The sequence below is a fragment of the Anopheles cruzii genome, unplaced genomic scaffold (assembly GCF_943734635.1).
Source record: "Anopheles cruzii unplaced genomic scaffold, idAnoCruzAS_RS32_06 scaffold00067_ctg1, whole genome shotgun sequence".
Lineage (NCBI taxonomy): Eukaryota > Metazoa > Arthropoda > Insecta > Diptera > Culicidae > Anopheles > Anopheles cruzii.
Window position 1 is genome coordinate 52,690 of NW_026453860.1, and position 23,172 is coordinate 75,861.

The 23,172-nt window shown below is 48.4% G+C and overlaps 1 protein-coding gene across 1 annotated transcript in view; it reads right to left on the minus strand.

The window, feature by feature from the left end:
* Nucleotides 1-23,172, minus strand: part of LOC128275958 (uncharacterized protein DDB_G0271670-like) — a 72,378-nt gene that overhangs the window by 41,055 nt on the left and 8,151 nt on the right. Inside the window, exons 2-4 of the mRNA XM_053014428.1 lie at nucleotides 21,671-22,095; nucleotides 3,621-3,739; nucleotides 3,319-3,539 (exon numbers count right to left, since the gene is read on the minus strand). Of these exons, the coding sequence (XP_052870388.1) occupies nucleotides 3,319-3,539; nucleotides 3,621-3,739; nucleotides 21,671-22,095 (765 nt within the window). The remainder of the gene's footprint in view (nucleotides 1-3,318; nucleotides 3,540-3,620; nucleotides 3,740-21,670; nucleotides 22,096-23,172) is intronic.

Sequence of the window (23,172 nt, forward strand, 5' to 3'; positions counted from 1 at the left end):
CACCGGCTCGCGAACGCGAACGTGCGAACAAAGCTCGCAAAATCGAACTTCACAGATGGAGTGAAGCGTATCGGCAGAGACACAGCGAAAGGGGGCCCGGGAAAATCGATGCCAGATACTCGACGCCGTGCGTGCGGAACAGACACACGTCAGCGAAATTTGGAAATGTGGCCCACCCCGCCAAGCAGGACTCTTTCGCACCAAGCGGCTCCCAACGTGGGCTTCGAACTTATCTCGGAACCGACATCCGCACTCACTCCTGGCTCGGATCGGATCGAAGTTTCGTCTTGGAAAGGCGGCAGGGTTCTCTCGGGGCGGTGCACATAATCGGAATATGTTGGCCCGCTACGACCCCCCAACCCCCGCCCCACGCCTGTGGCGCGCTGTTGCTTTTGAAACCGAAAATCCCATTCAATTTCAATAAACTGTCAGCGCCAATCAAATTTTGCGTTTCGCTCGCTCGCGCGCTGGCTCCGAGGTTCCGAGGACGTGGCAGAGCCTCTGAGGGCCTCGCAGGGCGCTTTGCTTTCGCAAAGGCTTTCAGGCCTTGCGAACCACGTACGACGGGGGAAGGAAACTTCACAGGCCACACAGTTTATGCTACCTGCGCCGAGTGGTGCTGAAAGCAATTCGATCCTTTTTCCATCATCACCACCCAACGCGTCGGCCACGTCAGCGATTCGAACGAACGAACGAACAACAACTTGCCGAGGGGAGTGAGAAAAAAACGGGGGAAAAAAAATCGGCAGACAAGCGAAAATGGCTGCAATCCGCTGGGGAGCACAGCAGCTCCGGCTCCAGCAGCCAGCGCCAGGAGATAGAATGGATGGTGGAAAACATCGATATAACAAACCGTACCGGAGAGGAAAGTACGGCCAAAAAGAAAACTTTCCCAGCACACACACACACACAGGGCGGCCGGCGTGCTGCATTGTGCACACGGACATTGTGCAAACAATGGCACATTTGCACGTACTTCGAAGGATCCCGGAGTGTGGTGGCGGCGGGGCCCGTCGAACGGCTGCGAATGGTTTCATGTTGGTTGGTTGTCAAAAAGTGGCTACAGCACACCTCTACCAGCGAGTGGCCGGCACCGGGTAGGAGTGGGTTTGGAGTGAAAAGTTCATCTGATTAGTTGGGCATTAATAACGTTGGACGGATTGAAATTAGTTTTAGGCGAATCGTGCGGAGTCCGAGCCCCGCTGCGGAAAGGGCGAAATTAGAGCTCCCTCTCTGCGAGCTGGCGAAATAACCAAAATTGATTTTACGAATTTTCCCGCACTGACCGAGTGAAATTGGTTTCATTGTGTCCGAGTTGGCGTTCGCCGCGCTTTGGAACTTTGTGTGGCCTTTGATCGGTTTCATTTACAGTCGCGAGCGCTGACTAAACTCTGAGAAGTTCCAGTACAGACATTCCGATCGGCGGAAGCGAATCGATGGAATTTTCCTTACGTTTTGTGGGTTTCGAATGGGTTTTATTGTACCAACCGCTCTGTGGGATTCGGATTTGAAAGCGAGTGCGCATGGAGAGGCACTACTGTCTTGCCTTCAAGTTTTTTTTTAAATTTTAGAGGAACGGACCGGGCCGTATTTTTCTCGCCTTCAAGTTGTTGCAGCAGCTTCGCAAGAAAACAAACACAGTTTACTGTACGCGTATTTCCTAGGACTTATGACGCTTTTAAACAAGTACAGGGTTTTCGATGCTTGAACATTTATTTGAAAGGTTGATTCTAAAATTTTCTTTTATGAAAACCAATTTTGGTCAAATGTTCACCACGATTGGCTTGGCAGTAGCTCATTCGGTCGACCTATTTTGGAGTACATTTTTGATTGTATCTATTTCGGATTGTATCTATTCTATTTCGGCAATATCATCTTGAATTTGGGTCTTGAGGTCATCAATAGTTGCTGGTTTGTTCGCATAACATAAATATCGATTGTGGCTGTTGAAGCCAAATGTCGTCCAAGTTCTCAGTTTAAATTTCACCGAAGAACCAATCAGCCAAAATCCGCACCAAACAGTCATTCGTTGTGGGTGTATTAATTTCTCTTGCACTTCTCTGGGTTTTCAAAACCATTTCTCTGGGTTTTCCAAACCACAATACTCCTTATTATCATAGGCACCAAGGTGGAAATGAACTTCAATGAAATGTGCTTTTGACGAATGATTTGACCACCTACACCTTTGGAAATTTTTTTTTCATATTTCCCAATTTTCTGCCACTGAAGCTGTATGTTATACATACATTTTCAGAATCAACCTTTTTTAAATAAATGTGTAAGCCGTTTTTTCTTTATAAAGAAATGAAAAAAGAACGCTAGTTTAGACACCCTGTAAGTTGTATTTGATATGAAAAGAGCTACTCAAGTTACTTCATATAGTTTGCTCAGAGCACTAAGCTGTTGCAGCTTTGTTTTCTTCTGATTGAAATGATCATTATCAGGCAATTTAAGAAGACCAAGGATGGAGAAAAAGGCCCACATTGCTTTCGGTAACGCTCGTCGTTGTCACGCAGCTGACCTGGGTTCGATTCTCTAAGCCGATATGACAGGGAAGTTGGCGAGGAACCAACATCTCCGCCCTTAAAAACACAACGTTACAGTATGCAACAGAGATTTACATTGTCTTTGTTGCAAGCCAAGACCGCTCGGCGGTTGTGGTTGGTGAGTAAGGAGCAGAATCAATAATCAGGCGGCCAACGAGGAAGAGGTCTTTGCGGGTTGGTTCGTCGTTCGCACATTCTTATGACATGACCAGCCTGGCAAGGCTTGCTGTGGACATTTTTTACCACCTAAAAGAAGCTTGTGTTATGAATACTTTTTGTTTGTTTCTGATGCTTTTTGCTATTCTTCCGAAACATATCCGTAACGTCATCGATGCCTGATGAGTCAATTCTGCGACGCGTCTGTTACCCAGCCTATTACAGTGTTAATGGTATTTTATTTTATAACAAAGCAAGAAACATTCTATTTGAGCCGTGTTGTCCATGGTTCGTTGCTAAATCACACGTGTCTATGATCTGCGTTGTTTTACAGCAATCAACAGAAGCATCCGTGCTCCATAAGCCGTAAAGGGCCATGAAAGAAAACAATTAAAAATATGAAATATGAAAATCGCCGACTTTTTGCGAGTGCTCGAAACCTCACAACTGAAGCTCCTTATTTGTTAGCACCCAACATAAATCCCAACCGCATGTCGTTGCCATGGCGGAAACGGCCACCGGGGGGCGCTTGGGTTGCTATTAGCAACATATGGTTGGGCCGCGGCGCTCGCGATTGAAACGGATTCAACTCCTCCGCTCGACACTCGACACTTACCACTGGCCGTCGCTGGTGACAGACTGAGCCCGCCGGGTGGTCCGGCATTGCTTCCGCTCGGTCCCGGGCTGGCGGTTCCGGAAGGCGACCCCAGTCCCAGGGGGCTGTGGTGGTTCTCGGTGTGCCGGCGCAGGGACCGCGCGTCGCAGTACGACTTGCCGCAGCCATCCGCCTTGCACTCGTACGGTTTTTTGTTGCGATGCGTCAGCATGTGGCCATTGCTGTAACGACACAGGGGATGGACGTGAGTGGTGGTGAGTGGTTCCGCGTGAGACTCCGGACCGGATCGGGCTATTACTTACAGGTGATCCTGTCTTTTGAACGCTTTCGAGCACATCCCGCACACGTACTTTCGCTCGTCACTGTGCGTCAGCTTGTGCTTGGCGAGGGCGGACGCGTTACCGAACACCTTACTGCAGACCTGTTGATGTGGAGAGGAAAAGGAAGAATGCGTGAGCGCGGACGTTTGCGGGACAATGGGTACTCCCTGCCCCATCAATAGAGTTGGCCCCAGAAGAGGGACGTCCCGAATGAGTCCTGCTATTCCATTAGGTCTCAAAGACGGACAAAATGCCCGAACGGTCTCGTCGAGCCCCCGAGTTTCGATTTACGACCTTTTTGAGTGGCGCAAAAAATCGCTCAAACCCTTGAATCCCGATGCTACCGATGTTTTGCGTCCCTATATTCGGCACTCTCTTCGTTAGGCCTATTGTTGCATCGGCGTAAATCGGACCCTTTTTCCCGGATCCCACGTCGTGATGTCTTTTTGGGGCGCGTTCTAGTTTCGAGTTCTGGGTTTTTTGGGCACACTCAGCCTCTCGAACTCGAATCCTCACCGTTCCGAGGCTCGGATCGGAGCGGACCCATCCATCACACTGAAACAATTGTTGTTCATTTGTGGCACGCAGCCATTGTGGAACGCGTAAATGTGCGGAGAGGGCACCGAAGAAAATGATTTACTTTCACCAACAACAATGGCTTGTCCGTTGGCGGTGGTCCTTCACTCGGGATTGGATTGCCCGGCCCGGCCCCGGTGACACCTCCGCAATCGGACCATTGCGGGCGTTTTTGTACGCGTTCGTCCTTTGTTATCATTTTGGGGCTATGTACACTCCGCTGGCAAGGCCCGGCCGTTACGTCCAGCCTATCATCACCGGTCACCCTCATCATCGTCATCATCATCATCATCATCATCCCGCCACAGTCTGTCCCGGGTCTGGTTGGGCGTTATTTGCCAGGAGACTTTTAAGTGGACGACGCCCGAAAAGAAAATGTCCCAAGCTTTTACTGCCTCCACTTTGCACACGGCCTCGGTGAACCAATTTACCCAACTGCGACAGGCGGGCCTAACATTGTTACGTTGGGGGCCGTTGTTTTATCAGACTCCCTTTTTTTACCTCCCCACGGCCCCCCATCTCGCTCTCTCTCGCTCTGTCTCGACGCAAATTGTTTTCTTTGTTTCCCCCGGTGGCTCTGTTGTTTGCTTTTGGGGCGATGTCGCTACGGCGTCAAAGGGCCGAATGGATCGGTTGGTCGTCGAGTAGCCGCGCACTTAACCGCACTTTATTTTGGGCGAACGAAAAATTTGTACTTAGCTCGGGGGTTGGCCCAGCTTCCCTGGGAAAGTCGGCCAAACTATTCCACCCCAATCGACATGGTCCGGGTTCGGTTACCTGGGAAGCCACACACACCTGAACCTGGAGTTCCAAGCACTGCGCCAGACCGGTGTGGTTTACTAGGGTGTTCAATAAGTTCGTAGCCTCGACAACACAGGGTGCTGCTAGGAGTCCAATTTTTTTGTTATATTGGTACACTCTTCATAAGAACGTATGTGAAGTTTCATTTAAATCGGTCGCTACATTTTTGTTGTTACAAGCCATTAGGATAAACATGTCACAGTATTTTTTTACGGAAAAAATCAAGTATCGTGGAGTGATTGAATTTTTATTTATGGAAGGTTTAAAAGCAAAGTAGATTTGTGAACGAATGTTGAAAGTGTATAAAAGCTCTTTGCCTTTAATTAGGTGGTTAAAAGGGAGGTTTCTGAGTTTAAACGCGGTCGTAGTAGCCTTCAAGACGATCCATGTCAAAAACGTCAAAAAACAGTCAAAACACATGAAATCGTAAAAAAAATACAGGATATCGTATTGCAAAATCGTCGAAAAACTTAAAGAGACTTAGTGTAAGGCCTAGCATTTACGTTGAAAAAACAATCGATATTTTGACTGAGGTTTTGGGTTCGAGAAAGCTGTTTGCCAATTATTGCCCAGCAATACCTATTTTGTATTACATTCGATAAAAATGCATTCGAATGCATCTTCTTGACATCATTTAAAGGGGAATGAATGAGACTTAGTTCTATCACCATAATCCTGAATCAAAACAAGGGGGTAAGGAATTGTGTGAACCTTTTTCTTCGGTTCCGAAATGAGTTCGTGTTCAGAAGTCACCCAAAACGGTGTTAGCATCCATTTTTTTGGATGGGAATGGATGTTTGTTAGCGGATTACTTGCAAATCGATAAAACAATAAATTTTGATTGCTTTTGTAACCCTTTAGACCTACTGAAAGTGAAAATTCGTGAACCCGGTTTGAAGAAGAAAAATATCCTCTTTGATCAAGGAATTTGGACAATGGCAAAAATCCATGAAGTTCGAATTGTTGGAATATCCAGCGTATTTACTAGATTTGACCCCTGGCGACTACCGCCTGTTTTCAGACCTAAAAAATCGTACGCAGAAAGCGTTTTTCATCAAATGATGACGTCATAGCAGCTACGGAGGCGTCTTTTAAGGGCGTATTTTGAAGGCGTTCCAGTTTTTTACTTCAGGGATTGGGAATTTATAAATTTGAGTCTCCTTGGAACAAGTGTATTGATGTTCAGGAAGGCCATACTGAATAATAAAGTGTATTTCAAACCGTAAAAATGTATCTTTCTTGTCGAGGCTACGAACTTATTGAACAGCCTAGTACTTTGGATCGATTTGTGCCGGTGACCGAGGATCCACTTCTTGCTGGATTTGGGCTGAACCAAGGAACCCCGACAGCCCCCGACAGACGTAGAGGTTATTTATGAACCGTACCTTATTAAAACCAGTGCGTTTCAGTGCGTTTCCGGGTTTCCAGGGACCCTTGAGATGGTTGACCGAAAATTGGTTTCGTCGTAACCTTTATCGATGTCTGCTTTTGGGACACACTTCCAAGTGCATTCGAGTTGCTTCAAGGGCCACGGAATCGTGGCCAAAGGTGCGGAACAAATGCCTTCCCCAAGGGACCTACACCTGACATAGATCGAACACATCCCAGCAGGGCCGCAATCCTGACGGTCATCGCCGAGCTTTTGGGCTGGATTACGGAGCAAATTTATGGTAACCGTCGGTGTGCCCGGACTGCCGGAAACGATTATATTTTAGAATAATTCTTTTCCTGTTTCCAGCCCAGCGAAAAGAAGCCAGCTGGGTGGGTAAGGAGAGCAGAGCACAGAGACAGAGAGACAGTGGTCCTGTGGTGGGAAAAAAGTCGACAGCAAAGTGCGTACCATATATCTTCGTATTACTAATAAACGGAGGGCATCCATAAACAATGCTGCATCATGCTGCGGCGGGTGCGCCCACACGGCCCACCACCACTAGGATACCCTCGTCAGGACGAAGTGCCACTCCGCCCTGACCCGGGGGCTCAGCTATTTACAAATGAATCCCAAAAGGCTCCTCCATCAGAGCCGGGCCGGGCAACGGGGCCGGCCAGCGTTTATCACTATCGAGGCAGACAGCGCTGGTTGGTGGTGGTGGTGGTGGCGGCGATGGCGGTGGCGGAGACTATGTTATCAGCATTACAACCCTTTTTACGGTTGATAGCAAAATAGCTTTTAATTTTCTCCGAGGGCCGATTAAGCTCGATTGCGTCCGGATCGCCGGCAGGTCAGTCGGTCGAAACTATTGACGACCCCGCCGACCCGGGACCGCAGACGGAGAGGAATCGAGGGGGTCCCGGTGAGTCGTAAAGCGGGGGTCCGACTGCCGCTTCTACTCCCACATGGTGTGCGAGAGAGAGATGGAGGATGGGAAAATTAAATCGTAACCGTATGGTTACCGGGACCGGTAGCAGGTTGTCGATTGGCGGGCGTCCTTGCCCAATGACTAGTGTCCAGCGTCCACCCAATGGTCCCCGGGTTGCCGGGTTTCCAAATGGTCATTCATTTTCCTGCGGTTCGCCTGCGTGACATCCGTCCGGAGGCGGCCGGAGCGGAACACGACTGTCGATATTAGAAGCGATTAAACTTTCATTCCGCAAACCGTTAAAATGAACAGCTTTCGAGCCGTTCATGCGGTAAATCTGGTCCGCTCCGGGTTTACAACCCAGCCCCGGGTTGGTAGTTGGGGTCAGTGACGGAGTTAAGGGGTTTTTAATTAAGCTGGGAGCAGCGCAGGGAACCGTGTCGTGACTGTGTCAACCCGTAAAGGATCACACGCAGGAGCTGCTACGACCGCTGCGGACACGCGGAGGGTACGCTGATTGAAATAATAGACCATGGAAGGACATTCAATGAAGTCAGTAATAAGCCCACCGGGGGAGGTCAAGGTCACATCCTGTTCCGAACGACCCACTTGCCGTGCATTCGATATTACTTTTCGACTTCGAACGGCTCGGGAACTAGAATTGGAACCCAGATCAAGATAGAATAAAGGTAAAACAATCAATTGTTTTGAAATTTGAGTGACGAACCAGCAAGCTCCTGGTATTAGGTGCTCTCTCTGTCTCAAGTCTTAAACCAACACTCAATTAGCGTGCCCTTCCTACGAATTACTTTAACCATTGCCCAGAAGCTCCAGGAACCGTCGCCGTCCGCAGTTCCGTCTAATCGAGGCTGGTTTTGTTGAATGAAAAACAATTATTTGTCATAGTTTTGCTGTCGGTCGGTGGAGATTGTGAATCAATTCGAGCCTGGGCCGTGGTGGTCGCCTCCTGGGCCAACTTACGGTGACTTTCGCATTTGAGTTACAGGCGGCCTCCCCCCCACCACGACGGGTAGCAACAGTCGGTAAACAGCTTGCAAATTGAACCATTAATTGGACATGAAAGCAATTACCGGCGCACCAGTCGTCGTCGTCGTCGTCGTCACTGTGGGTGCTTCTTGCTAAGGCGGCGAAGAAGCTCGTGGTCGTGGCCGGGCCTAAAAAGCAGCAGGGGTGCCGGCCTCACCACCACCACCGGCAGCAGCAGCAGCAGCAGGGTCTTGGGCACCCGGGCCGGGTTTGGGAAGAAATTAATTAATAATGCTCTAAAAAACCAATCTTCTTCTGGCGGGCGCCGAGCGCTTGAACGCCTTCGGGGAAAACAGGCTGCCGTTCGGTCGGAGACGCCACACCGCGTGCTCAGCAGGGATCGGGGCTCCCTCCGGGGGTGTGGAAGGGCGGCTCCCGAAAAGGCTCCGCGTAGTTCGCACGTTCGCGACCAGGACCCGCCGCCGCCGAGCATCAACAAACACTCGTAACGCTGATGGATCCGTGAGCGAGGCCGGACGATGCCGGGTGTACCGCCGGGTGTCTTCGCCGTTCGGAGCAGGACCAAGATGACTACACGGTTGTTACACACTTTTTGAAGGCTAAACATACATCGTTAATTAATTCCCCTCGGAAAGCGTGCATCTGGTTACTGCGGGGTGGTGTGCGCACTTCCGCACTTCCACAGCTGTTGATGCCACCGGAAATGGACGCGGCCAACTGTACAGTCTATGTGTGTGTGCTTCGGTCCAAGAGAGGTCTTCGGCGACCCCGACCGGCCCGGCCGAAGGAATACCACAAAAGCAATGCGGAGCAAAATCATTAGCGTAGACGGGGCTCGGCATCTGGTGGCTGTTCCGTTGCTGGAGGCGGAACTAATACCACACGGATGCGCATATTTTCCACTTCAAGTTGTGTTGATAATGGCGGACGGCGGTTGTGTTGATAATGGAATTAAACGGAACTTCACTTAGTTTGGTATCCCCTAAGGTACTATGGAAGACGAATTCAAAGCGAATAAATTGAAGCTGAATAAATTCAGGTCGGAGCTGTAGAAGCCTTTCTATAAAGTACGATGCATCCGATTTCATGGGTTCAGGGGTTTATGCCAATCGGCCAAAATATAAGGATAGGTTTGATAAAACAAATGGGAAGAGCTTCTTCTAGTTTGCTACAGATTGCAACAGATTGTAAAGGCTGGTAAATTGTGTAGGGTGCAAATCAAATGTCGTCCATGTTTTCAGCTTCAATTTCGCCGAAGACCCAACCTGCCAACATTTCTCGGTAGCGTACGCCAGCGACGGTTGCGGCTCTTTTTTCATTTTCGAAGTAAAATGGACCGAAGATGTCACCAGACAAAAATCCACACTAAACCGTCACTCGTTGTGGGAGCATTGGCTTCTCTTGCACGAAGTGTGGGCCGTTTTGAGCCGCAAATATGACATTTCTGATTATTCACATAAACCCTGCTGGAAATGATCTTAATGAAATGCGCTTTATAAATTTCGTAAATGTTTCCAGCAATTTCTAGAATTAAATGAATGAAGATTGAAGGGTAATCGGTAGTTTGAAGTTCAGAAACTTGATGAACAAAATGAAACATTTGTATTGATAAAAATACGGAAATTCTTGTTATCCTTGTCCACGAGCAATGAATTTCTCCTACCAGAACCTTAAAGAACGCTTTAAATGTTATTGAAGTCAACTTTATAGTAACCAATGTGATCGGTTGCAAGGTTGTTTTGGTACTAAAAAAGCTCGCAATCAATCTTAACATTCCTTTGTTCCGGTCCATTACTCGGTTGTTTTGTTAAAACACCAAACAACTAGATGAACCGAAACGAACAATTCGTTTGATATAAAAAACCATTCATCGGCAAAAAAGCTTTCACCAAGGTAAGGCTTTCCAAAACCAGAGGAGAAACGACCAATCGAGGATCGAAAGGATAGGTCGACGAAGCCCAACGTACACCCAACAAGTGCCCGATGGCACTGTTAGCCATGCAAGCTTTGCCATCGTCAGCACGACGGAACTCGTCACGGTATGGCGCTGCACATGGCGACTCCTTATTGTAATTACGTGACACGCACACACTGCCCGGGCCGGCAGGGTAAATCTGGAACACCGGCCGGGCCGGGCCGGGCTCTGCAAATCGCCAGGTCTGCCCGGCCTGGACGTGATCTGGCCCCCGAAGGGTGATTGTGTGCGCTCGTGATTGCGTGAAAATATGATAAATTTAGTTGTCACGCAATGGCATCGTTTAATGAGATTGCTGCTTTCGGTGCGCCGGCTCCGTCCCGCCCCGTTCGTTGTCATCGCCCCCCCGGGGAGTTGGCGGAGGGGGCGTGACCACATCGATCCGGGAGCATTCGACGAAGGCGACGACAGCTCGGCGGGGAACTGCGCAAGCAACTGGTTGCCAGTGTCTCGGCTCCCCGGTGGCCAGTTAACGTTAACTGAGTGCCCGGGCACCAGGCGGAGGCGAGCCGGGGATGGAAGTGCGGCTGCGGTCTACCACCGGGCGTATCCTTCCGGCGATCCTACGGCCCGGGGTACGGCGGTAACCGCAGAGTTCGTTCGATGAATTCCAACGGGGGCTGAATTATTGATGAGACCTGATGGTTATGGTTTAGGCGTGTTTTATGGTTGTCCGTGCGTGCCTGCGCCCGTGCGTGCTGACCCAGTTTGTGTAGCACCCCCGCCCCCCCTCCCGACTCCACCACCGGTTTTTTCCACCGGCATTCGCCGAATCAATTCACTCCAGTTTTTGCCCTTCAATCGTTGGTGGATTTTTTCATCGACAATTCTGCTGACACGCACTCCTTCGTTTGCTCACGAGTTACGGGCGGCGACGCTCTCCTTAATTTGATCGAAAGGAATTGCTTCGGGCGTTTTTTTTTCGTTCGGTTCGATAGAATGTTTTGGTTTGCCGAGCAGCGCACAAGTTGAACAGGTATTTGCTTTAGTTATTAATTAATTACTGACCCGAGCTATGTTTTCTGTATGTTAGTTAACACGTGTTTGTTTATGAAGGCGCTCCAAGTGACTTTCTATCAAATGTGCCAAGAAACATTACCCAGAAACAGTATACGAAAAATGACGCAGAAATTTCCTTTTTGAAAGGCAGGCCTTTAGAGCAATGAGGAGACAGACAGTCAGATCAGTGAGTCAGAACAGTTTAAGCCAGTATTTAGTTCTTCATCACATCCGATATGATAACAGTTATAGAAATAAAGGAAACAATGATTTTACTGCAATCTTGCTCTACGGTTGTCAAGCGAATTAATGTTAAAATAAAATTCAAGTTCAATATGATTACATCAATGATCCCAGAGACGATGCTACAACTTATAATCAAACATTGATCAAGGTTGAATCCAGGTAATGATCCTCACCAACGATGTTGAAACCTGAATTGACGTTATGGAAAGCTTGCAATAGTGTTTGGTGCGATTTGCTTGGGAACCTTTCCTATGACCTACAAGCTTTTACACTTTTCGTCACAAATACACGACAAAAGATCAATGTTAATGGTCCATATTATCGCAAAAATGTTTATTCCAAAGAAGTCACTTATCCTCTCCACAGAAGTATAATTATCCTCACAAAGGCGACTAATTGACGTAAAAAAAGATACGTAGTTTGTCCTAATCGCATAATTATTCGGATTATTTCTTAAGCTTTTGAAGTCCATACAAAACAATTGAACATTTTGGGCCAGTAGCTGTTGGTAGATTTGCGTATCAACTGTTTAACCAGGTTCAAGTAGTTCGTAATAGATCAAACCCTTCCGATCCTACCAAAAACAGGGCATTATTTTCCGTCCATAGAGATTAGCCTGTGATGCCGATGTTTATGGTTCTCGTGGACTTATCCAAGAACTTTTACGCTAGAAAATTTTCAAAATGTATCCCTCTTTCATCGTCAGTCACAATCTGATCCCATTTTCCGGTCTTGTGAATCTTTCCCATGGCCCGCAAGTGTGAGGAGATTACTTTTTGAGTCACATTTAACCGGTCCGCGAATTGTTGCTGCGTTTGGATGTCACCTTTGCCAAAAAGATTTTGCGGTTCAGTATTGCTCGAACTGTTTCGGTCTTCCACGCTCGCTTTAAAATCTCCCTTTCTAAATATTTCGAACCATGCACCTTCGACAAGCCTTTTGTGCTTTTGTGTCACAAAAGTCGACACGTTCAAATCTTCTCAAACACTAGATGTAAACCAAAACTTGTTTTGTTTTCAGTTAAAATCTTTTACTAGATGTCAAAAAAGCATAATGATGCCGGTTAAATTCTGGATAAGTCGGTCTGCTTCGCCGTTAAACAACCAGCACCAGGCAAACATTTGGACCAGCTACACTGCTGGTCAATGAAATAGGTAACTGTATTTAAGCTGCGTTATTTGATCATTTTTCAAAACCTATTGAATTCACAGGTATTACAATGATAGCATAAGATAGAAGTACTAAAAATAAGATAAAGATAGTCTAAAATAAGTGAAAAATTCTAGGAATTCGCTTATTACAATAGAAACCTGTTAAAAGTACCTGGTCAATAATATAGGTAATTGGCGTATATGGCAAATTTTAATGAATTTACACGGTTTATTCTTTTTCTATTGTCAAAAATCAATATTTTATTTCAAAATTAGTCAGTACCCCGTGTATCTACCGTTGTTTTGGAGCACTTTATGCACTCTTCTTGGCAGCGAATCGACCAAATCCTGACAAGTGTTTACTGGAATGGAATACCATTCCTGCTGCACATTTTCCCACAATGCATCTTTGTTTGAAAACTATTGTCCAGCTAACTTTTGCTTCAAGGTATTCCACAAGTTTTCAAAATGGTTTAGGTCAGGAGACTGACTTGGCCAAGGCGAAACTGACACATTATTGCCATCAAACCACGATTTCATAACCTATGACGTATGCTTGGGATCGTTTTCTGGTTGAAATATCCATCTCAGTGGCATGGTTTCTACTACGAAAGGTAGCATAAACGTCTTTCATGATTCACTTATACTCGAAAGCATTCATGGTGCTCTTTATTCTGAAATAGGGACCTATACCAGATCATGACAAATATTCCCAAATCATGATACTTCCACCTACATGTTTTAAAACTTTTTTTGTAAACCTGGGATGGAATTATTTGCCAGCAGGTAGTCAAACATTACACTGAGAGTCCGAACAAAACAAATTTATTTTGGTTTCGTCGCTCCATAAAATATTATGCCAATTTTTCGTAGCCCTCGGTACCTTCCCATGAACGATATTGAGCAGCAAACTGTTACCTCATCTGTAATTTTTTTTTAATCAATAGTGGCACTTTTCTTGCAATTAGCCCTGGTAGATTAGCTTCTTGTAACCGCCTATAGACAGGTTTTGGGCTAATAATGTTATTTATTACTGAGCAAATCGCTCTGGATGCATAAAACGGATCCGCTTTTGCCTAAAATGATATGCGATGATCTATCATTGGTCTGGTTTTTCTTGGTTTACTTCGCGTTTCCTTTGTTTTTTTTTCACAACAAAGCATTTCTCACAAAATTTACTGATTTTCCTAGTAGTTCGGCGATGCTTTTGTACCTTGCGCCTTCGTTGCGTAGATTATTCACAATCTTTCTTTCCTCATGGATTGCAATGAGTTCTTCTGCCCATTCTAGATGTTCTACCAGGAAACAACCCTTTTTTTAGATTCACAATTGAAAGTTGATTGCAACAAAACCAATTAAACAAATTTCGTTCAAGAAGTCGGGTGAAATTGCATCGTATACAACGAGTTACCTATTTTATTGGCCAGGCCATATCAGACTGCTGCCAAAATAAGTGGTAACACACCTGTCACTTTTGACATAAATATCACCAACATAGCAAAAAAATGACGTTAACTAGTGTATCTAAGTACAGTATCAGTTTGGTGATAATTGGTTTAGTAGTGGCTTGAGTACAGTTAAAATTGTATCAGCTTCACACAATTACCTATTTTATTGGCCAGCAGTGTATTCCAGCCATTGCCGTACGGCCTTCGATTACACACATTGTATCCTAAGGACCATCGAAAGACCGGATGCCGGTGATGCTGCGTGCATCAGGGAGAAGTAATTCTTGGAAACGGAAACTCACTGTCAAGTGGAAATAAAACGGGAATTACTTAGCCAGGACAGGAAGGCCACACGGAACCGATGCCCATTGCGGACGGTTGCACCACGGCACGGAGTCAAACGGTTTCCCACCCGGGCCCGTCCTTGATGATCCTGATTGCCGTTTGAAAGTGCCAACATTTGCTGCAATGTTTATTTCGCCATTTTTGCACCGCGTTTTGCACGGAGCTCGGAGAAGGGTTCCCTCGGACGGCGCACGGCAAACTTCCATCCGGTCGATGGCTCCCCATTTCCGGCTTATGTTTCAACTACCCCTAAGCATCCTAACGATTCGTACCGGCGGCGACGGCAGCGACAGCGACGGTGGTGGTGCCGTTTCTCATTTTATTTTTATTAGTTCATTAACTAGCGTGGCCGAGAAGCTCCTGGCCCGGTCCGGTCCGCTACGTTCGTTGTCCTTTTTTTCTATCCCGAAGCCTGTTTGGTTGCGAAACCGGGAATTCATCCGGTGGCGAGTCCACCGGGTCCACCGAGCATTATTTGATGCTCTATCAACCGTAATTACTATCCGTTCTTTCCTCTCCACTCCATCGCCTTCCTAGCCCGAAGGCGGTCTTCGGCTCGGGGCGCCGGACCAGAGCGCCTGGCAGCGTCGTTCGTGGGTGGCCGTTTTCCGCAAGAGGATCATCACGGCGCACGGGCACGGGGGAAGGATAATCGTTAGTTCAAGAATTAGTGGACCAGCCGCCGGACGACCGGGGGGAGGCTTCCGACGCACGAAACCCCACGGCCGAGGCCCGGGCCCTCTTCAGAAGACAATAAAAGTCTAGCGCTCTAGTCCCTAGGGTGTGGTGGGTGACCGTAGGACCGAACGGTGGAGCATAAAACCGCACTTACAAATGACACACTTCCGGTGCGGGGTGCGGCATACAGGGGGCGGGTGTGCGCACGGGGGAGGAAGTTTTAATTTATGTCGAAGTAATTTCACCCTACCACACGGTCTTCGCCGTTCGCCGGAAGCGCTAGGCTCCGGCGGGCGCTGTACCGTAAGGCGCTGATTAAACGCTGGTTAAGAGGATTGTCCTTCCCCGCGCTCTCGCTCACCGTCCTTCGGGCCTGCCGGGACCCCGTGCAGGTGTGTTTGAAGTTGTGCCACGTCGTGCCACACATACGCCGTTGATTACGGCGGATTTGTGGCCCGTTTTGGTCCGCTCGTTTCGGTGGAAAGAATGAGAGCGGGAGGTTTTGCTTTCAACTTGGACTTTTCGTGAATGGACACACTACCGAGGGGTTGGCTTTTTTGAGTAAACTTTTCCAAATATCCTCATAGAATTAGGCTCCTGTTTTGCACTCAAAATGCACTCGCCGCACCACAGACACGTAGCAGTGGCGTTGGTCCGGTAGATCGTAGGCACTAATCGACATCAAAAGGATTCTGTCATTAGCGTCGGAGCGCGCGGAGTCCTGCCAGCCGGGAAGTGGATGCGCCTGGTCTGGTGAGCCCGCAGCTTCGATCCACGTTTTATGCCCACAGCCTAGATCAGCTGTATCTGTTAATGAGATTTTAATTTCCTTCCTTTTATGCTCCGACTTCCGGAGCGAATTCTTTGTCCGCTACGACGGCGGACTGCAGGGCTACGGAGAAAGGCGTACGGGTGGGATCGGGTATTGATTTTGCTTCGTCACACCGTGCGGCCCTTCGCTTCGGACCAGCTCCGGCCGAAGTCCGGTTTTATGTGCTTTTCCTGAACTTCATCCTTTTTCGACTTCTTTAACTCAACTTTCTTTTTTAAGTAAAGTAATAAAATTGAAATCTCTTCGTTTCGTTTTCTAGGATCCTTCTCGGTGAACCGTACGGTGGAAATAGTCTTCATTAGGGTGCCCGACGAAGAGAGTGTCCTCGAAGATGACCGACCTATGGCTGCTGCTGGCCGCTTGATAACAAATTGCGCCTAATGGATACAAGCGCCAAAGTTCAGGGACTCAGGTGGCGTGGCAAACGGGGTGCCGTTTCCGGCTGGCCCCGCCTCGATGGCCCGGTATCGACCTCGGTTCGGAGGCCCGGACCTCGGCCGAACCACCGACCGGTACAAATTAATGACCGTCAATTGCTGGTGATCTATTGAGTACGCCACGGGAAAAGGAAAAGCCTTATTAATCTCAAGCCTTTACGCTTCGCATCCCATTACCCGGACGGACCGCCGGGGCACCCTTCCCTTCACGCCCACGGGTTTCCCTAGTTGAGTCCGGGCACGATTTAACAAGTTGCCTTTCATCTTCAAAGACGCGAACGGTGTTGAGCCTTGGCCTTCATGTGCAGTGGACGGTGATTCTCACAAGAAATTGGCACCCCGTGAAGCATCACGGCGTGGGGCGGGAGTCATTGGCCCAGGAACCCGCCCCGCCGATCACAGAAGCTACGCTTTTCTTTGGCGAATGAATTTTGTGACTTCGTTTTCTCTTCTTTTTTGCGGCCACCTATTTTCTGTTGTCATAAAGTTACAGATGAAATACCTGCCCAAAGTCAACGCCACGGCCGGGACGGCCGGGACAGAATAAGTGGGGTGACATAAATCCCGGAACCGGGCCAGGCTGGGCCGGGCGAGAGATTGTAGAGATGAAGATTTATAGTTTATTACCCTTTACTCTCGGTTTCCGGGATTATTATCTACCTGGCCGGGTAGGTCGACAATCTCCGGGTGGCGGCTGCCCGGTGATGAAGTTCCGGTGAACCGGCCACCGGCTCGTCGCCCGGCCTGGGAATGGAAATTTCTCCATTTTTCCGGCCAAGATGCCCAGGATCCGATGCCGGGCGAGGTCAACTCAATTTTCACTCCAGCCTTCAGAGCTGGCCGGTGTCGGGTTGATTAATGATGGAAAATTCGTTTTGATTTGATGGCCGCGGGACCCGGTTGCAGTGTCCCCGGTTAGAGTTCGAGATTACTCGCGGTCTGGTGTGGTTGGCAAAGGAAAAGTTAATCTTCAGGTCCACCGCGCTCGGTCTGACGTATTACTGGTTTTTAGAAATCACTATAAAGGCCTAAGAGGCGTGAAAAGTTAGTACTCAATTCTCAGGTCCGATAATTTCGAACCTCACGCAGTGTGTCAACCAAGGTTGATGCTTCAAACACGAGGCAAACACGAGGACCTTCACAAGTCCGCTGTTGCGAGCAGGATAAACAACACCCCTGTGGAGCCAAAAATAGGCCGTCACTGCAGCGGGTCCGTTTTAATGATGATCATGTTTTTGATCTGTTGAATGTTTACCGTGAGCCCCCCGCCGAACCCGAAGCGGTTGTGGGTTGGAAAAACAAGATAGGTATCGTTATCGCGGCTACGAAAAGCCTCCCGGACAGCCTCCCGGGCCACACCCCAGGCCCACGGTACTTTTGGCTTTGAAGTCAGCGCTTTCACTTTCCACGAAGATGGTACGATGTTTGGGATAAATATCGTCCGCCGGCGGATGTCAGCGAGTCGGATTCGCGCCATGGCAGGGATCCTCCCGGATTCCCCCCCCCGGCATCCAGCTTCCGTTCTAATTTTCTTCATTTCCAGCAGTGGCCGTGCCCGTGGCAGGAGCCTTAGTTGATTGATCGACGAGTAAACAGGTGCCGTAATGCGACGATCAATAATACATTCACCGCGAAGCTCCGCGAAGCCGAGACGGTACCGAGACGGTACCTCGCACAGGAGCCATTCGGAAACGGTTCCATTTCCCGCCGTAGCGTCTTCAGAGTGTGTAGGGGTGTGTGTGTGTATGTAAAATCAAATTTTCCATCCCTTATCAACGGAGCAAACTCGGTGCGAGCGGAAGCAGAGCTCTGGTTGGAAAATATTTATAAAGCACTTTTCAGTCCCTTAAATGATTTTAATATCATTCTCTATCTATCCCTCTCTTTCTGTCTCTCTCTCTCTGTCTGCCAATCTCCGTTGCACGGGGGCTAGTGTGTGTGATTGGAGGCCCTTCTTCGGCAGGCGGAAGAAAAATTAAGTACGGCATCGGCACAGGAAACCTTTTCCGTTTCCGGTTCCGGTTACTATTTTGCATTCCCAACCCCTCGTGCGGTGCGGTGATGAGAACTTCGTTAGAGACGGGTCTTCGTTCCGCTGTTTAGGGCCATTGGGAAGGTTTCGTATCGAATCATTCGAATCCCTGTGCCACCAACGATACGGCCGGACGTGGTTTGCTTTGATGTAGTGAAGTCGTGTAATCGATACTCGTTGGTGGAGTGGAACATGAAACCGGCACCGGAAACCGGGGAAACTGGAGTCGCAGCCGGGCATGGTATGGCCCGCCGACCTAATGACCTGCCCAACGTCATTGTGCATAATAATGATAGAAAATGGAGGGGAAAAACTCTTCGTGTCTTCGTGAGGGCTGTTGACAGTTTCAACCGAAAAGCATCCGGCACCAGGATCGGGAGCATTAATTGCGATGCAAGCATAAGCTGCGACGGGACGGGTTTCTTGATTTGGAAACCTTGTTCCGGGCCGTTGGCGCTGCGGTTAGGTAGCGTTAAAACCGTCCGTTCGTCCTCCCGAGAATTGATCCACAGACTGGCGTACCTTCCATCTTCTGCGAGGCGAATAGAGCACCCCCGAGCAGCATAATGGAGCGTCAGAGCCTCCGGTCCCAAAGACGGGCCCCGTTTCGTACCTGACATTAATCACCCAGAGACGGCTCGAGCACCGAGCCCTGACTTCTCGCCACGCCGTCGTCGGAAGCGTGAACGTATTCGCTCAACCACGATCCGGCTCAAAATCGTACCGACGGGAGTCACGTTTTCGGCAGCGTTCCGTGAATGCTGCCGAAAGTCGGAAAGGAATTCGTTTTCATGCTAGAATACGTCACGCCACGCCCGTTCTTGCCACTGGGGGGCTGCTAGTGCACTTAGTGCGCTTTGATCCTTTTCGCGCGGGCACGTACGAGAAATTAAATAAATACTGCACACGCTCACCGCCTCGTGTCCGGGCCCCTTTGGAGGTGCCCCGCTATGGCGTGCCGTGAAGCATCTTGCATCGCGATTGAATTGGGTGCCTACAGCATCCGGTGAGCATACGTGCCACGGGGGGAAAATATGTTGGCACGAGATACGAACTCCGGCGGTTCGTGCATACCGATCGTAGGGCAGATCCGCGTTCGACTTGTCGGAACAGAGCCCGGTCGGGTGAGCTCGGTCCTGCTATTGCTGTAAAAAAATATCGGGAATTTGCTGGTATCGCAAACAATATTTCTTATTCTTCTAAATTTATGCCATCATCATTAAAATAATCCCTACTCTATGCAATACATCTGTCAGTTAAGCGGCGAGAATATCGATCTGCCCGCTTAACTGTCGCAACGACTGCGCTACTGGCCACGGGAGAGCGATCTCGCTTCGAACGCCGCTACTAATACCACCAGGCCGACCGGGTGAATGTCCTTGCCCGATCGGCCTGCGCGCGAGAAATCGTCTCGGGACAAGCGCCTAAGTACCAGCAACGAGCGGTCTTTTTTGGATTCGCACGCGATAGCGGGAAGACACGAAACTTTTAACCTCTGTGAATAACTCCGTGAATAAAGCCTCAAAGTTATAACGTGTTATGCAAGACGTGTTCTTAATATTGAATTATCTCCCGAGCGAAAGAATCCAATAACATCTATGTCTACATTTGTTTCAAATTTCGAAACGTTCCGAAAAGTTCGTTTTAGGAATGGCCTTCAACACATTCTTCGTTTCAAGTCCTATTTCAACTGTTGCCTGTAAAAGGTGTCCCGGGATCGGTCTCTTGAGTTTAGCGAAAGGTAATCGGTGAAGTGGCACTAATTCAAGAATTTTCTCTCTACTAATCTGGTATTTTTAAAAAACTGGAACGGCTTTTTGGTCGTTTTCGATCAATGCATAGTTCAAATTGATCATTTGTTGTCAGTAGCGACCGGAATTAACGTTTTCATCAGGTTTTAGGAGCTTGTGAATTACCACACCATTACCATCAGAAAGTCCGTTTTTTGGAGTCGTTCGACGCTTTTCTTTGTTAAGTCAAAATCGCCATTTTGAATTTTTTAAACCACTTAACGCACTGCGATCTTTCAAACACATGTCCCGACAAGCATTTGGTGCGATTCCGAAGCAGTTTTCTTCAAGAGGAGCAGAAAAATAATAATCCCCGCAAACGGTCATTTTCAGGCACAAAAGTTGACATAGTTTAACCCTTTCAATGTGGGTTGCAAACTGAAATAATTTTTTTTCCTACCTGAAATCATTTACATGATGTCAAAACAAGGTAATGATGAATGAACAGCAAAACTGGGAAGTACCAATCGTCAGGTACAACCATTTTTTTAAGTTCCCGATTTTTGATGCTTACACCTATTACATCTATTATATGTCTACACCTATTATATGTCTACGTTTGGTCCAATTTACGAAACGGTCCGAAAAGTTCATTTGTGGAATAGCCTTCCACATACTATTCGTTTTGAGTCCTATTTCAACTATTGCCTGTAAAAGGTGTCCCGGGATCGGTCTCTTGAGTTTAGCGAAAGGTAATCGGTGAAGTGGCACTAATTCAAGAATTTTCTCTCTACTAATCTGGTCTTTTTTGACGCCCAACATTACGCAGACAACGTCTAACACTCAGATAGTATTCTTTGTTGACATTTTCGCTAGTTTCCAAAGAACTTAAATTGCACCAAACCACGAAAATCGAAAACAAATGTTTCACGTTAATTTTTGGCCCCAATTCCAGTTTAAAATTAGAGTAATTGGTATACGTTTGAAGGTGTATTCGTAGATGTTTCTCACAACGAACCAATATCGGTAGCCTATGCCAGCTGATTAAAGGCTTACGGGTAAGAAGCTCTCACTGTCTTAGGCATCACAGTTCAGACTTAAGCTAGAGCTTCAATTAAAACCTTAAACGACTGCAGCAAAGTAAGTGAGTTGGCTCCTGTTGCTGCGTTAAATAATATTTGCTTGGACAGACCCAACGTCTAGGTTACGAAAGGTGTAGGGCATACGCACTAAGAAAATGTGCATGCGAATGAAGTCAAATAAAAACAAGGTCTTTTGCTTTTTTTTCATTAAATACGCATGCGATTTGCGTAACATTGGCAACGTTTCGAGTGTGTGACCAACGATCGGGAATGGCCCTGTCAGACTGCCACCAATAACGGGCTGGTTACGTCAAATTTACGGCCGACCCCATGTCGATGGTGTGTTGACTTACAATTAGTCAATCGATAATGAGTCAACCCTGTGGACTTACCTGGCACTGTTGGGGTCCGTGGCGCGTCGGCGAGACCGTCTTGGGGCGCGGTTTCTTCACCAGTCCTCCCAGCGGCGGCGATGACGAAGCGGACGGCGACGAGGACGCCGAACTGGGGCTACCGGAAGCCATCGCCGGGGAGATCGTCTCGGAGCGCCCGATGGCCGTGAGGACGAGCCCGCTGGCGGAGCTGGGACTGGCGGCACTAAGGCCGACGCTTCCCAGGCTGGCCGGAGAGCTTTTCACGGTCACCATCGTGGTTCCGTGATGCACGACATTCGCCGCACTCCCGATCGCGGACGGCGCGAGGCCACTAATGCTGCTGCTGCTACTGCTAAGCTGTGGCGCAGGGATGCTCCCAAGGTTCGTGCTGGTGACGGCGACGGTGGTCGACTTTTCGCTCAGTGCCTGGCTGGCTTTGGTGACTGGCATCGAAACCGGGAAAGAGAAAAAAACCCGAAACCGGAAACGGAAACGATTGAATGAAATCCTATCAATAGCAGAGAGTGAGCGAGCGAAAGCGACAGAAAGAGAGAGAGGTCTTCCCCCATTGCCCACCGCCAGTCGCCCGAACTCGAAATGAGATTTCCTAATCCGTCTCCATTTCGCCGTGTCGTTGCGAATGCGACACTGTCTCCAAAGACTCCCGCCAACGGTCGCTTCCGGGGACCGGCAAGCGGATGGCAGCCCCGCCGGATTAGGCGCGTTTGGTGATGGGGCGAGAAGGAGACCCGGGGCAATTGAGTGCCGGCACAAGATTGCCCGCCGAGAAGCTGGAAGCCGGAACCGGCAAGAAGCTCGCACACTCGAGAAGGAAAACGCCATAGGCCAAGGACAAAACGCAGCCAAAAAAAAAAAAGACGGTCCCCAAATTCATTGCCCGAAAAGGGGCTTTGATCTTCGGCGCAGTGGATTTCGGTTCGGAGGAATTTGTCCGGATTAGGGATAATTGAATGGAATGCAATATAGATGCATGGCCCAGTGCTGGATGCACGTCGAAGCCCCTGTGCACTTGGCCGGACGTTTCCGGCGGCTCCAGTCGGTCGATAATCCAAATTAATTTCCTGTTGGCATCGGTTCGAGAAAGGCGATGTCGTTCGATCGGACGACATCGGGCCATCGGAAATGCCGGCGAGAGTTAATGGACCCGCTTACCCCAAAAAATCGTTGCAGTAATCAACCCGGTTGTCTTACGCCCAACGAGAGTTTATTTGACGGTAATCGTATTTAGCAAAGCACGGAATAAAGGCACTGGGAATAAACAAAATAATAAGGTAATTGATTTTGCGAAATAGTTGCAATTACATACAACGCAACACTGCCAACCGATGGCTATCAAAAACAAATCGTAATTAAATTGGAATGTCTGAAGCACTCTGAAGCTGCTAAGTCAAGCGCACCGCAATCCGCTACTCAACCGTTGGTAAATTCGATATTTATTGGCAACAATCTAGCGGTCTGCCACGCGATGATGTCAATTTCATCAAACGGCCGTCCGTGGC